Source organism: Gekko japonicus, unplaced genomic scaffold, assembly GCF_001447785.1.
Source record: "Gekko japonicus isolate JY-2015 unplaced genomic scaffold, Gekko_japonicus_V1.1 scaffold46, whole genome shotgun sequence".
Classification (NCBI taxonomy): domain Eukaryota; kingdom Metazoa; phylum Chordata; class Lepidosauria; order Squamata; family Gekkonidae; genus Gekko; species Gekko japonicus.
Window position 1 is genome coordinate 469129 of NW_015169173.1, and position 16453 is coordinate 485581.

Consider the following 16453-nt stretch of genomic DNA (forward strand, 5'->3'; position numbering starts at 1 on the left):
CAGCTAAATGGAGCTTCCGTGTACGAGGCTGACCAAAGACATGCAGCCCTTAATATGGGTTTTCCTGCCCTGAAATTTGGAAATAGGGAAATTACTGCTTGTAAGTCTGCTTCAGGAAGGAAATCTGGTTCCTCGACGCGTACTTCCCTTTCTGTCTTGGCCAAGCTTTGGGTCCTCATGATAAAAAGGCACCACCAATGGAACTGAAGGGGAATGGGAGGTAGTCCAAGCACTCTCAAGTTAAGCCAGACTGGTGGCAATGCGTCTTCGTATCCCACCTGTCCTGGGAATAATTAGGACAGGTGGAAGGTGGTAGAGAGGGTGGGGTGGGGAAGGATCAGTCTGCTGCTCAGGAGAAGAGGCTCCTTCTACTCTGAGCTGCCCTCCTACTTCTTTGTCACGTCTCAAAAGAGGGTCTAATGGATTCTTCCCAGCATGTTATCAGGATGGCACTTTGGGCAGCCACTCTCTTGCTGTTTTGTACTGTTTTGCATTAAGATAACTCAAGAACAAAATATGTCAGTCATGAAGAGCGCAAAGATGTATTAATAGATTTGTTTCTCTGTGACCGGCAGAACATCGAGCTCTTATTTGAAAGAGAAATGAGGTCATTTCCCTTGGGGGTTGGTAGGAATGATGAGACTGGAGGGAGCCCAGCAATTCTCAGATCACTGAGTTAGCTTTTGCAGTGTGTGCCTGTGTACAGTGTGGTATCTTGGGATATTTAGCAGACCTCACCTTGTCCTAGAAATCTCGGGCAACTCCCCATTGCACACGGGAGGACTCGGCTGTCTTATGAAACGTTTGATGTATTTATTATACGAATATCCTGTATTCCGGCCAAACCAGCTCCTGAAACAGTTTATAGTTCAAAATCCATAGCAACACACACTTTTTAAAAAACTTAAATCCAAACTTCAGTATAGCAATTAAAATGTTGGTGAAGCAGTTAGGCCCCGGTCACATGGGCCGGATATCACGGGGGGGAGGCATGGCTAATTGCCCCAGCACAGTTTGATGTGCGATTACGCGATCGGACGCGCCGGCGGCACACCACGGGTCCTTCCCTCGGAGCCGGCGGGTAAACGAGGGACTGGAGGGGAATGCCGTGCGCTGGCGCGATCACACCATGGGCGTCTGGAGGCAGCCCGTGGCAAACGTTTACTAGCACCTTGGAGGTACTAGTTTTTTAACTCGCATTGTTGGCGGTAAGCCATGGGTGCGCTCCACTTCCCTGATGTTGGGGTGTGATCACGCCCGGATAATCCGCCCACCATCCGTGCCTCTCCCACGGCAACTTTGCCGTGTGACCGGGGCCTTAGTAGCGTTTCGCTTTGGAAGGCAAGAGAGCTGTTGTCTGTGCTGGACCCGGGCCCTTTTTCTGCGACTGCTGTGTCGGAAATGGGGAACAGATGATTAAAAGATGGCACCTCTGCCCTCATTGCAAACCCAGATCTGCAGTTCTAGCCTCTCCCCAGGACTTCTGCTGACCCAGATGCTGCTCTTGCAAGTCTCCGCAGCAGCCCAGAGAAAAATACTCCATGTCTCCCCTCCAATGTTAATGGTTAGGACAGGACTTCCTCACTTTCGCCAGTCTGCTGTCTGGCATCTCTGGCTCTTTCGTCGGCTTCTCCTTCTCCCTATTTTGCTAGATAAGCCCAAAATAAGAGCTGTTTTGAGAGTCTGAAGCTCGGTTTCTTCTCCCCCCATTAGAACTGTCTCATTACTTCTGCTGTATACATTGTGTGGACTGGGGAGTACCCTTTGAATGAACTCTTCTCTCTTGTTCTTGAAGGCTCTTAAACTCAAAACCATTGTGAAAGGCGATGCCCCAGCAATTCTCGCTACCACGAGCCTCTGTAAGAAGGAGGTGAGTGAATTGTTTGCAGGTAACACTTTTCAAGGGTTCCTTGAAGCCAGAACCATTTTTACTTGCAGGTCTGTGCTGGGATGCAAACTGTATTCCGTTCCATTCAGGCTTAATTAGACAAATTCAGTTTGACAGTGAATGCTTGTCTTTTATCATGGCACATACAGGGCTGAATGTATGTTGTGATTCTGTAAAAAAGGTAAAGGTTCCCTTGCTCGAAAGCCAGTCGAATCCGACTCTAGGGTTGCGGTGCTCATCTCCGTTTCAAAGCCGAAGAGCCAGCGCTGTCTGAAGACGTTTCCGTGGTCATGTGGCCGGCATGACTAAACACCAAGGCGCATGGAACGCTGTTACCTTTCCCACTGAAGTGGCACCTATTTATCTACTTGCAATTTCTTGCTTTCGAACTGCTAGGTTGGCAGGAGCTGGAACGAGAGACGGGAGCTCACTCCGTCATGCGGCAACTCGGGTCTCAAACTGCTGAACTACCGACCTTCCACAGCCTGCAGTTCAGCGTCTTAACCACTTGAGCCACCGCAGCTCTGTAGGGTTATAGAAAAATCATAGAATTGGATGCCAACTTGCAGTTCCTGAGACCGTCTCTTTTTTAGTTCTGTCTTAAAAAAAAAAAAAAAGAAGCAGTGGCAAGATCACTTTATGGTGTTCTCAGAAGTGGCAGAATACATTTTATCGGTGATTGGGGGTGGCCTGCATAGCAATTTACACCTCTTGGTGATAGCAAAACCAGAATAAATGACTCATAATCTCAGGAAAAATACCAGTATCTCCTACATTTGTATAATTAATGCAAGTTACAGAATTGAGCTTCTCTTAGTACAGAAATTTAATGGAGTTCAGAAAGGCTCAGTCTTATACCCCACAGGTAATATGTAAGGGTTGTTCTGGTTTCGGGGGGAGTGGGGGTGTTGGGTTAGAAAGTAAACTCTTGAATTCCCAGAAGTGATTACCACCTCAGAGGAGTGCATAGCCATTTTTGTGATTAATATCTTCTGAATATACGAGATCTCTCTTTTCTCTAGCGCTCACCTGCCAACACTTATGTTGTTCCACAGCCCTGGGAGTCTCAGTGTTTCTGCGGCAATTTCCCTCACGACGTCATGTGCGCAGATTCGTGGGGCCAGTCACTGCTCGTTTCGACAGACATCGGGGTCCTGCTTATGGATGGTTGGTAGATGGTCTAGCACTTGCTAATATGTCCCGAATCTTGCACCCTGTCCCAGGCCATTTGGGAATAGTCCACTGTGATTTCAGTTAGATTTATTCTCATGCAGATGTGCTTGGGATAACCTTGGATAATTTCTATATGGCAAGTTCTACCTGGCAGCTGAGCTGTGTGTTCAAGAAGAGACACATGGTAGAATTCTCCAATGACTACATTGTCATAATCAGGGGTCATTTCGTAGAAAAAGAGGTGCAGGAGCTCATTAGCATAACTCATTAGCATAACTTATTCGCATATGCCACCCCCACCCCCCTGACATCACGGGAAGTGTGTCAGAAGGCAACACCCACCACTCAGGCTCCACTGGACTGTTTTGAATTGCTAGCTATTGGGGGGGAATGTGCAGATCTGTCCTCACAGAGTAGGGAGAGCTTGTACCTGAATAAAATGTGGTCTTAAAGGTGCCACTGGACTGTTTTGGACCGGGGGGTCAGGGGGTGCTCTGCAACTTACTTGGTGGCTTCTTGCTCTGACTGAGAGCTGCTGGGAGCAGGGGTAGGGCTTGTTGCATGTGCCCACCCCCTGGGCTCTTTAATGCCGGAGCTCCGCTCCTGTGCGCTCCTGCAGATGAAAGATCTCTAGTCTCAGTACTCCTGCTTGATTTTTTTAAAAAAGTTTCCTGCATGTAGAATTCTAGCATATCAGGGAGAAGGCTGAGGTGTAGAACCCGATAAGCTTGCTTTTTATGGGCAAAGTTGTTTTAACGTTTATTCATGATGATTTCCCCCATCTGAATTTGGAAGTGGTACAGCCCCGCCAGGAGGACTATACCATGTGTTTTTCAGAGTATGTAGATAGGCTCTTTATGTTTCCTTATGATGACAGGGTAGGCCTTGTGCTGCATTCTGCGATCATTCCCTTCTCTGTCCCCAGCAGGACTGGAGACCCATGATATTCATATGAGATACCCCTGCTTTACTCATAGTAAAGGAACTCTGCAGGGTAACTGAATTGCTGGGGAAGAGGCCTGAAATTTGCTTCTCTGAATCATTGAGTACTCATCATTCAGGCTGAGAAGAAACACCTAGTTGTTGCCCCAGTGAGAACTTTTGATCCTTTCTTTCTTCCAGATGGCCAGCCTTCCATCCTAGTATTTGATAAAACTCTGCAAGTCAAACAGATACACGTACTGGAAACTCTGGACCTGTTGATAACTAGAGCAGACAAAGGTAAAGAAGGCATTCATTTGATTGCTGCATTGAGTTTGGGAGCAGAATGCAACCAGCTGTGTGGTTCTACGGGTCCACCAGTGTCGTTCACCCAAAGATCTTCTGCTCCCTCAGAGCATCTGCTGTTTTTCTCCTGCTGCCCATTTATGCCTGGATTTGTTTCCCAGGACACACCAGTGCGATACCACCTTCCTCAGTTCCTTCAGATCCCTCTGTGGAACTCCCCACCTATGTAATGCCTTTGAGAACAACCCCTTAGTCCCTACTGAAGTTCACCCTAAGCTTGTGGAACTGGCATGAGCTCAGACACTCCCCCTGATTGTTCCTTCCTCTCCCCTTCGTTTGCTGTCTCTCGTATTGCTCCTGTCCGGCACTTAGCTCCGTCTGAGGCTCTTAAAGATACACAGCAATTTTACTAAACTATTTTTGCCTGTAGTTAACGCTGACTGGGGGCAGCACACTTATCCTCTGTAGAGTGCCATGTCTGTTGACATTGCTATATAAAGACAGCCTAATAAATGAAGTGTCTTTTGCCCTGACCTGGGTAGCCCAGGCAAGCTGGATCTCATCAGATCTCGGAAGCTAAGCAGGGTCACCTCTGGCAAGTACTTGGATGGGAGACCTCCTTGGAATAGGCTTTACTCAGCCACCTCTCTGAATATCCTCCAGGCCCCCAGTAGGGGTCAGTCACCAGAGATCACCATGACTTCCAGGTGCACACATAGTCACACGCACATATGAAAAATAGAAAAATAGTTTAAAAAACAAAGTGTCTTTCCATTGGCACGCTTTAGATAAGAAAGGTAAGGGAGGTGCCATTTTGAATCAGAGACGGGTACAGAATCCAAATTTCTACAGTGTCTCTGGTGAGCCAGAACTGTGTGTGCCCCCTGCCCCTTCAAACTGGTCCTTTGGTTACTGGCTGTCAGACATTTTTAAAAGAGCCATCATAAAAGCGGGTCCACCTAAACCTGTATAGTGAGCAGGGGTCATTTTGTAGAAAAAGAGGTGCAGGAGCTTATTAGCATAACTTATTAGCATAACTTGTTTGCATATGCCACACCCCCTGACATCACCGGAAGTGTGTCAGAAGGCAACACCCACCCGGCTCCACTGGACTGTTTTGGATTGCTAGCTATGGGGGGGGGGGGGACACGCGCAGATCTGCCCTCACAGAGGAAGGAGAGCTTGTACTTGAAGGTGGAGGGGGGGTTCTGCAACTTACCTGGCTGCTTCTTGCTCATCGTGGCCTGACTGAGGGCTGTTGGGAGCAAGGGGCGGGGCTTGTTGCATATGCCCGTCCCCTGAGCTCCTTACTGCCGGAGCTCTGCTCCTGTTCGCTCCCACAGGAAATGACCCCTGATAGTGAGTCACCACCACCCTGCGTGACCCCATACCCTCTTGCCCAGAATTTCTGGGTAATGGGACGGCAGGAATATTTGAGCTACTTCTTTCTCCCCTAAGGAAGTGGAGACTTCAAATGACACGTTGAGTTCCTGCAAAATTGTGTTCTATGTTAAAAATGAAATAAAAATCTCCGGCTGCTGCTCCAGATCCCTCGCTGGGTTGCTGAAGCAGGTAATTACACAAAGAAAGACGGCTTGATGGAATTTACTGGCTCGCAGGGTCTGCTGCCTTGCAGGAGATAACAAAACAAGGCATTATTGCCTTCAGAGCTCAATGCTTGCCAATAACCAGCAGTCTCTTTCAAGAAAAAGTTTCAGCCTTTTCTTACGTGGTGGGCTGCTTCTCCCTCCTGATGGCTGGCACACACACACACACACTCCCCCGCCCCAACCCAGGACGCCGATCAGATCGAGGAAGGAGGACTCCTGGGCTTGAGGAGCGTGGCCTAGTTCTGCTCGCTCGCTTATTTGTTTCGTTGGGGGATTTATATGCCGCCTCTCCAGAGTCCTGATTGTGCCAACTTACAAGGAGAACCATAAACCATAATAAATTATTGACGTAAAACAAACAGACAAGCTATTTAAAACAAGCCAAGGACATAAAAACAGCTTTTCTGCCATGAGCATAAATACACAACTCTCAGAAGACAAATATCTCAAGCAAAGCTGCCCTGGAATGGAGGCTGGGTTACTTCTCCTTCCTGCTGCTTTCCCAAAATTGTGTGGGAGTTTTCCTCAACTTTGGCATGGCAGGTTCCCACAACCTTCAATGACTCTCCCTCCCCTCCCCTCTCCCTGTCTTTCTCTTGCTGTCTCCTCCTCTTCCTGCACCCCTCCTTGGAGTTGATAAGAGCCAAAAAGCTGTTGTCCTCTGCACCTGCCCAGCTGGAGCCCCAGTGCTGTCCCTGTGCCCCTCCCGCACCTCATGACCCTTCCCAGTGTCACTGTGGTGGCATCTTGATTCTGTTGCCAAGGCAACAGAGAAATGACCTTTGCTGTCCATTGGGGCCTTGTCTTCTTCTGTCAGTAGCTGCACGCTCCTGTCTCGGCCACCATTCCTCCTGGCTTCACCAGACACAATTACAAGGGATGCTGGTGACGGAAGCAGGTGTCTGTGTTCCCATAGTGACAGGGAAGCAGCACAGCAAAAGGCAGCAGTCCCGAAAACACGGGGAACCATCTCTGAAGCTGTTTGTACCCCTAGAAGCATGAGAATGATCCTCCTGTTGGAAGGAGGGCTGAGTGCAGCTTCCCACCCAGTGGTGGGATGCGGGCCTGGCTCTCTAGAGGTGGACCGGCTGGGCTTATTCCTTGGACCTCATACCTGTTTGGTTAAAGAAAAAGAGCCCAAATTGCAGGCAGCCTTCCTTCCTTTATCTTCTCTGTTTGCCTCCTGCCCCACAGGGAAGGATGCCCGCCTCCTTGTCTTCCGGCTGAGTGCCCTACGGAAAGGCATCGAAGCAAGACAAGCCAAGAGCAAATGCGACTGCCGGGAAAACAAGCTTGAGAAAACAAAAGGTGCCTTAAACTGACAACTGTGAAGTTAGGGCAGTCGTCCTCCACTGTTTCAGAGTGGGCATCCATTTTTTCCAGCCCAGTTTGTCTTCTTTTATTCTGTGTCATCTGTGCCTTTCCCCTTCTCTTTGGCTGAGTTGAGATGTAACGCGAAACCATAATTTAAAAGTTCAGTGATGTCTGAACTGGCGAACTGTGGTTTGTTCAGATTTATTTATGCACTGCTTTTTTTATCCCTCCCTTCCTTCAAGGAGCTCAGGGTGCCGTAAGTCCTTCTCTCCTGACATATCCTCACTACACCCCTGTGAGGTAGGTCAGGCTAAGAAGGAACGACTGGCCCAAGGTCACCCATGTGAGTTTCACACTGAGTAGCTGCAGGCCACTAGAGCCCAAAGCCTTGAGCTTGAACCAAAGGCTCTCACCTCCGGCCATGCCCAGAAAGAGAAAGGACAAATGGTCAGCCCAGGTCTTCTCCAGCTGACTTAGATGTTCCCAGTGTCCTCTCCTGATGTCCAGCATTCTGTCCACTGTATTGTGCTGGCTTGAGGACAAATGGACCTCCTCTCTGCGCCTTTTTGACCTCTAAGGCCAGGAGAAGAAGCGTTGTGTAGGTATGACAACTCTACAGACCCCACCAGTGGCTCAGAGGTGAAGAGCTGTCTCTTCCATCCCTGTCATCCAGTGAGGGAATCCCACGTGGGCCAGACTAACCTATGTCACATTCCTCGTCCAGGCTGCCATTTATACGCCATCAACACCCACCACAGCAACGAACTGCGGATAGTCGCCGCCATTCGGAATAAGCTGCTCCTCATTACCAAGAAGTACAAGCAGTGGGAGAGCCCCAACAGTGCCCCGTTGATGTCTCCTCAGTCGGACTCCCCTGTCGAGGAATTCCAGTACATCAGGGTAGGTTTGCTGGTAAAGCACTGGCAAATTATCATTGCTCCCTGCACACAGTAGTGGGTTCTAGGAGAAAAACATCACCTCCGGTCTTAAGTTCCAGACACGTGAACATACGAAGCTATCCTATAAACCAGCCAGGCGATTGGTTCATCAGACACGGTCCTTTACACTCTGATTGGCTGCAGCTGTCCAGCCTCTTTCCTAGGTCCCCAACGGGAGGGCCTTTTCAACTGGACATGACAAGGATGGGACCTGGGGAGCCTTTTGCACTCAAAGCCTGGGCTGGGACACCCTGCTGTGGCCCCCTTCCAAAGAGGTGAAAGTACATACCCGCTTCATGCTGGGATCTCTGTCCCTCACTGAGCTTTAAAGAACCTCATGTAGAGAGGAGTCTTTCCCGAGTCTCTGTGGGTGTCTGAGATCCTTTTAACTGAAGACTCTAGGAACTGAACTTGGGACCTTCTGCATTCAAAGCTAAGTCTACTGATCTTTTTTAAAAATATTTTTTATTTGAAGTCATAAACACGAATACATTTTTAACATATCACCAAACTGCAATTGTTATTAACACTCCAGAGTCTGCTGACCTTTGAGCTCTGCTGGGAACGGATGGGTCTGGGAGAGGTATAATCTTTTTAAAAATTCTTTATTAAAATCCAGCAGTAGATAATCAGAACCAGTATACAGAGTGGGAGACATGTAACCCATCAGTCACTAGGAGTATCGTTCAATTGTAGATTTGGGGGTGGGGGAAGGTTTAATTTTCCACCGTTGGATCTAATCAAGCTTAAATTGCGGGGGGGGGGGGACAGACCCCAAAAGCAGCAAATTTAAGACCACTGGCTGTCGTTATATTTATACTTCAGATCAAATACAATTGTTACAAGTTAAACCTTATGATGATAACAGTAATGACACAAGAAAAAGGTTTGTGCCCTTGACCTAGGCCCATCGCACTGATTATAACAATGGCTGCAGAAACAGAGAATCGGCCAGAAGGCAAGAGGCAACCTATCAAGTGAAATGTGGCAGCAGGGCTCCCAATCCCATCAGTGCCGCTTTCCCCATAAGGTGCTCCTGAGTAGTGTCCAGTATAGGGGTTGTACGTCCCCCTCGGGGGGCATTAATTGATTCCCATGGTCAGAAGAGACTCACCAGGTGCAGTGTTGTTCCTTAATTGTCTCTTTATGCCCAGCTTCCTCCCAAACCCAGTTGCCTATTTCTGCCCTTCAGACCTCAGGGGGCTGAGCTGTGCCTCTGCCTTGGGGCATTTCCACCAGGCCTGGCCTAGTTTGGTCGCCTTATCTTGCCCCAGGCTCCAACTCCTTCTTCCGGTTCCTCTTTCGTCCTTCTTTGCACCTCCTCAGCTTTTGCTCAGCCGGCTTGCATTCCTCACCTCCCCCATCTCTTCTGACATTGCCCTTTCTATCCCTGGGGCTCAGCTGATGATGCGTCAAGGCTAGCTTCATTCACCTCTGTCTTCTCAGAGCCTTGTTGCTCTCTTAACCCCTTCCTTGCCTGGCCCCGCTCCAGCTGGGTATGCATAAGGCTGCTACTGCCTCCTTGTGAGTTGCCCTGCCCTGTCGTATCCTGGAGCATCTGCCGCCTTTTGCCCGGTAAGTGGAGCCTTCTCTGCCCTTCGCTGCTGCCTTTGTGCCACGGGGTGTCATGGCGCCACTGTTGCGGATTATGGCATTCCCCCAGTGTGGCCTGTTCTGCATTGCACTAGACCACTCTCCTCCTACCCAAACACTGAAAATCTTGTATTTTCTTGTATTGTATTTTTATTGTGAATGTAAACTGCTTGTCAGGTTTTGGAAGCCGCCCTGAGCCCGCCTGGCGGGGAGGGCAGGGTAAAAGTGAAATAAATCAATATGACATCATTCAGGCTTCTGAGAATCCAGCAGTCTTTTCCAAAGCACTTTCAAGCAATAAGGGCTAGAAAACAACACATTTTGTTATTCACAACGCTGAATTCTGTGTCCTGGACCACACTATATGTCTGTCCTCTCATTTCTGCAACATCAAACAGTACATAAATGCTTCTGCTATTCTCTGGCTGAATGGTGTTCTTTGGGTTGCAGGAGATCTGCTTGTCGGACCCTCCGGTTGTCATGACCCTGGTGGACGGGCCCACTGGAGAAAACGACAACCTGATTTGTGTCGCCTACCGGCACCAGTTTGACTTGATCAATGAGAGCACGGGCGAGTCCTACAGGCTGCATCACGTTGAAACGAGCAGGGTAAGTTTCTCTGGCATCGGGATGGCATTTCTGTCAGCTGCTGTGCCTCCTGTCAGGTTCCCAGTCAAATCACTCTCCACACACACTTTGGCAGTGAATGCTTCATTTAGAGATATGAGATGCTGTGGGTACAAGCTCTTTGTTAGGACTGAGGAGCCAAGGCAGAAAAGTCAAGATATAGGTAAAATCCCAAAATTCCATGCATATCAATGTCAGCATAACTACAGTGACTTTGAAAGATATATAGCCACTATCTAGCCAGACACAGTCTTACTCCAAGGACATTTCTCATGTGAAAGATATCTTTGGGGCCCCTTAGGAAAGTTATCAAGTAAGCCTCCCTAATTCACTACACGCACTCCCCCCCCCACACACACCTAGGAATACAATGGCAGGCGAGGGCAGTGATAAGGATACAGAAAGCAAGCAGAATAAATCAGGTAGAAACAGTACAACAGTTCAGCTAGCCAGCCCGCCCCAAGCCAGATGTCCAAGTCTGACACCTCCCCTCCTTCAGAATCTCTTGGCACCCAGTTTGTCTCAGCCAATGCAACCTGGCCCATCTTGAGAGCAGAGCTGTTCTCTGTAGAGCAGCAATGGGCAGAAAGTAAATCTTGTCTACAAGTGGACTAGTTTCTGGTGGATGCCTAGTTCCTCCTGGTTCCCGGGATTCTTGCAAAGTCTTCCCTCTAACTTAAGGATATAAGATCTGTCTCATGGTCACTTCACAGAGATTAATTACACTTAATTGGTCTATCAGAATGTAGGGGTGAATGTTGGACTGGGGAGAACTTCATTCAAATCCCCGCTCAGCTGAGAGACTCGTTGGGTGGCCTCTGTCCAGTCAGTTGCATTTTAATTGCCTTCTGGATTTCCACGACGGCTTTAATCTGCTGTTATATCCTGACTGGTTTTTTAAAAACCATATATCTTTTGGTTGTTTTGTCATACCTCATAATATTTTTACTAATAGCCTCCTTAGGGGCCCTTTTTAAGGCTGACAGTAGGGGGACGCAAGCTTATTTAAGTAAGTAAATGTATCTGGGGAGGAAGATCCACATCCACAACCAAGAAGGCCCTGTCCCTGGGAACCACCCACCTGACTCCAAAAGGTGAGGTGACCTGCTATTAGGGCTGACAAGGCCTAATAGGGGAACAAAATTCTATGGGTTATGGTCATTTTGCAGCCCATGAAGCCAGACAAGCTATGAGATTTGGTTTCAGATATGTTTGAGTTTGATCTAGGTGGTATGAGGGGTGTCCAGAATGGCACGTTCCTCTAGGAATCCTTGGTGGCTCCCAACAGCCCAGCCCGCAGCAGATAATCTCAATGCTTGGGCATGCTCGTGTCGGAGAAGTCATTGGATTGTCCTTGGATAGCATGTCATAACCTCCGCCTCCAGCTTGCCCACTACCCTTACCCATTGTCATTACAGGCTAATTTTGTTGCAGCTATTGATGTGTATGAAGATGGGGAAGCCGGCCTCCTCTTGTGTTATAACTGTAAGTATCACCTGCTCACTCTGTCTAGGGGAGGCTGTCTGAATGTAGGATGGTATTCATCCTGTCTCATGGCAGTGCACAGTGGACACTCGATTTGGTGGAAGGCTTGTTAGGCACAGGAGAAGTTAAAAAAAAAAGAAGTCTGAAAATTGTTTATCAATTGATGAAATGGCAGTCAGCGAACCAGGGGTGTCGAACTCATTTATTATGAGGGCCGGATCTGACATAAATGAGACCTTGTTGAGGCGGGCCATGTGTGTCATAAAATGTAATGCCAGATAGCAGAGATATAAACTTTATAAAGGACACAAACACAAAGGGTTTACTTAAAATAAAAACATACATTAGCACTCTTGCAATATTTTGCTTATTTAACAGTATCTGATATCTGACGCCTCTTGCTCTGAATTATTGCATCAAAATGTCTGTGCTGTTGCAATCTTGAGTATGCTGTTCAGGTGTATATCTGTAAGCTGCAAACCTACAATGATGCAGCAGCAAAACTGGAAGAAGCAGCAGAAGACAGCCAATTCCACTGCGGGCCTGATAGAAACTCTCCAGGGGCCTATCTGGCCCCCAGGCAACATGTTTGACACCCCTGCTTTGGACAGTTTCTGAACAATTTGAGGTGTATTGAAACAGCCGGCAGACTCTGAAATTAACCAGGGCCCTGATGAAACACGTCAACTGCTTTTAAACTTCTGTTCACCAAGCAGCCTAAACGTCAGTTTCAAAAAACAATAAAAAAACAGACAGTATTTAAACAAATAAACATACAAAAATTGGAGCAGCAACCGAAAGGCAGTGTAGAGTGTGGGCGTGTGGGGGAGTCGCTTTCCCAAAGCATGGCGGAAAAAGGCTGTTTTTGCTCAGGTACGGAACTTTCCTTTGGAAGAGAGGTCCATGGTTCTGGCGCTACAGTAGAAGTGGCCCTGATTCTAATAGGCCTCCATAAAAGTTGGATGTTGCATCAAAATCTTATTGGCTAATCTTAAATTTCGAGGAGAGTTATGTGGGTGAGTGCACTTCCTGAGATAGCTAGGATACCAGACCACTTTGGGTCCTTTCCCCCACTTACCTGTACACTAAACAAGGGTTGAAATGGGTTGGCAAGGATGATGCATTGAAGAATTGCAAGGCAGTCTCCAAAGGTTCAGCCTACCAAGTGTGAAAGAAGGGAAAGCCGAGCCCTCAGCTCCATTAGAGGTTTCCAGCCCTTCTGCTGGGGCTTTGACCACAGCTGGGTGCATAAAATTTAAGTGAGTGACTCTTTTCCGGATGTGATGCAGATGCTGTAGTGGGGAAATCTTTCTCTGTGTCTTTCTACTATCAGTGGTACAAGACCAGGGCCAGCAACATAGCTGGCTGTCCTGGCTCCATTATACTTCGTTACAGTCCTGTTTCTGCATTTAACATCAAGATTTGGTGTTTTTTGTTTCAGACGTCTGCTACTACAGAAAAGTGTGTCCCTTCAACGGGGGTTCACCTCTGGTCCAGCCCTCGGCATCTGACTTCCATTTTAGCTGGAACCAGGTTCCTTACGCTATTGGTAAGAACAAGCCTTTGTGGCAGGTACAGCATTGGCAGCTGCACTGTGGGAGGGGGAAGGCTTTGTGATGCTGCTCCTTAAGTCCCTTCACCGGGATCCCACATGCGCTCCTGATCCTTACCATCAAAAGCCTCCGCGGCGGTGCCGTTGTATGCCAATACGCCCCTGCCCATGATCTTCACTTCTCCAGCTCCACAGCTCTCCCACTCCTCTTCCTTTCTCCCTCAGCCTCCCCTCACCCTTTTTGCTTTGCTGTCCAGCATACCTGGAACTGCCTCCCAGCTCGCTTGCACGATACTGCCCTCCTCTCACTGCTTCTTCAAAGTCCTTCTCAGCATGCACATTTCCCACTCAGCGTTTGACACGTACCCTCTTGTCTTTGTCCCCTGCAGAAACTAACTCATCCTTCCTCTGTTTACCCTGAGTCCAGTCTCCCTCCTCACCTTCTGTAGTGTTGGATTTTGGGATGTAAGCTTCTAGAGTAGGAGCCTGTCTTCTGTTGATTTGTAAGACACCATGGATAATTGATAGCACCTTATAGAGGGAGAGGGGCTGTGGCTCAGTGGCAGAGCATCTGCTTGGCATGCAGAAGGTCTCAGGTTCAGTCCCCGGCATCTCCAGTTAAAAAGGACCAGGCTGTAGGTGATGTGGAAGACCTCCGCCTGAGACCCTGGAGAGCTGCTGCTAGTCTGGATAGACAGTACGGACTGTGATGGAGCAAGGGTCTGAGTCGGTCTAAGGCAGCTTCATGCGTGTTCGTGGTGCTGTATAAAAAGGCAAGAACCAGACCTGCTTTTCAGCCTGTGTACTGCGCTGCAGTCATTCATTCGTCAAGCTGTTTCCTTGCTTCCTCCTGCAGTTTGCGCTTTCCCTTACATCCTGGCCTTCACGACTGATTCCATCGAGATCCGGTTAGTGGTGAACGGGAACCTCGTCCACACGGCCGTGGTCCCTGCACTGCAGCTGGTGGCATCAAGGGTAAGGAGCAGGGAAGGGCAAAAAAGTGGTTGCCTGCGCAAATAAATAAATCTGCTTTTATTGTTTCGACAGCTGCAAACAGGACGAACAGTGTCATCCTCAGCAGAACTGCAGCCTTCTAAGCCCACCGACTTGAGTGGACTTTGAAGGCTGTAAATCTGCTTAGGGCAGCACTGAAAGTCCCCCGTCCCTTGTGGATAGGCCGTTTTTGCCATGGTAAGTGGAGAAAATCAAAACAATTTGCATTAATTAATTCTACATGATAACGTGATTCACCAGAGTCCTTTGCCTGGAGATTTCCACTTCACTGAGCAAGATCTGATCCTCTCGTATGTGATGGGAATCAGTCCCATTTGGCTGCTCCAGTGTATTTTGGTGCATTAAACGAGTCCTGAGAATTTTTACAGCACAGGTCCAGATTTGTACCTTGCCATGTCTGCAATCAACAGAGTCCTCGATCATTTTCACGTGCTTGCCAGTACAAGGAGTTAGTTCCACATTAATTTACAAATATCATACCTAAAATCTTTCTTTTCAGCCAAAAAGTAGCTCATAGTCATGAAGTTACAGCTCAAAGTACTGCTGGAGAGGCTAGATCCAAGCAGAATGGAGGGGTTCCTGGCTCCTGCTCCCTCTCCATCTGATGGTGGTTGGGAGCTGGTGAGGCAGGGAATTCTCCGGTTGGAACGGGATGAAAGCGTGAGAGAGGCATACCTAGCTGCTGCATTTCCTCACTGGAACCAGGTCGAAAATTGGTCCTAATTATCATAATGTTTAAAAAAGAACGTTTCAGAGGGCAGCCGTCTTGGTCTGCAGGAGAACAGCTGGATTTATTACCGTACCAAAGAATAAGTGGGCATAAATCCGACCTTAAAAACCACAGCACTCAAAAACTAGTAGGAGACCATTTTAATCCTCCAGGTCATTCCATTGCTGACCTAAGAGTGGCAGTCCTCAAACAGAGAAGATTACAATGTGAGACTGCTGAACTTGAGCTCTTTCACGAGTTCAGAACAATGGACGCCCCCCTGGGCTGAATAGAGACGCAGGATTCTTATCTCCCTACCGATGCAAATAGTCTGCCCCCAAGCATTTCCCCTCTGCTCTAATTAAGCTGACTACAGCGTGTGCGTTGTGTACCTCTGCATCCCGGAGTTCCTTCTTCACAACCCCCCTCCAACCTTCTGACTGGGATATAAGGACTCTGAGGTCTCCATTCCAGCGCATCTGACAAAGGGTGCTTTGACTCTTGAAACTTGATAACCTGAAAATCTTTTTGGTTTCTGAGGTGCCGTTGGACTCAAATCCAGCTATTGAAAAGGAAAGTAGACCATTCTGTGTGTGTGAAACTCAGCATTTCATTCACACGCATAGGAACATACATGGAGAAAATCAGTCAGTTATAATTAAATGGAACCTCCATATTCAGTGTTAGTGTATCTCTGAATACCGGATGCTGAAGATAGACACCAGAGAAGGTCTGTTTCCATCATTCTGTGCTTATGGGCTTCCTGAAAGCATCTGGCTGGTCAGTTTTGGGGCTAGCATAGACTAGAATGACATTTGGTCTAGCAGGAGACTTCCCAGACTCATTCTTTTTTTTTATATATAAATTTATTTTCCAAGTTTTCACCTTTACAATCCATATTTTCTATGTATAAAGCATATGATAATTCATTAGTCATTTATACATCTTCATAAAGTTGTTAGCTTCAAATTATCATATCTAACTTATAAAAGTTCATCACATTTTTACACATCTCCATATAATTTGTTCTTAATTTATAATATTTACACTAGCATTTTATCCCCCAATTCTTCTTTTATATTTTAGCCAGTCATATATATGTTTCCATCTTTTCCAAAATAGATTCTCTGGTTTGTTTTTCAGTTCTAGGCTCAGTTTATCCCATTCTGCGATTTCTAACATCTTGTATTTAAGTTCTTTTATCGATGGTATATGTTTTGATTTCCAACGTCTTGCTATGAGTATTCTTGCTGCTGTTAATATATATATTATTATTACCTTATGATTTTTTATGTTATCCGGGATCATGTTTAATAAATATGT

General features: G+C 47.5%; 1 protein-coding gene across 1 annotated transcript in view; it reads left to right on the forward strand.

Annotated features, from left to right (window-relative positions):
- The window catches only part of GARNL3 (GTPase activating Rap/RanGAP domain-like 3), a 102422-nt gene that overhangs the window by 76537 nt on the left and 9432 nt on the right, over positions 1-16453 (forward strand). Inside the window, exons 16-24 of the mRNA XM_015415842.1 lie at positions 1796-1870; positions 2944-3055; positions 4184-4282; positions 7093-7206; positions 7937-8112; positions 10194-10352; positions 11789-11855; positions 13297-13404; positions 14264-14382. Coding sequence (XP_015271328.1) covers positions 1796-1870; positions 2944-3055; positions 4184-4282; positions 7093-7206; positions 7937-8112; positions 10194-10352; positions 11789-11855; positions 13297-13404; positions 14264-14382 — 1029 coding nt within the window. The remainder of the gene's footprint in view (positions 1-1795; positions 1871-2943; positions 3056-4183; positions 4283-7092; positions 7207-7936; positions 8113-10193; positions 10353-11788; positions 11856-13296; positions 13405-14263; positions 14383-16453) is intronic.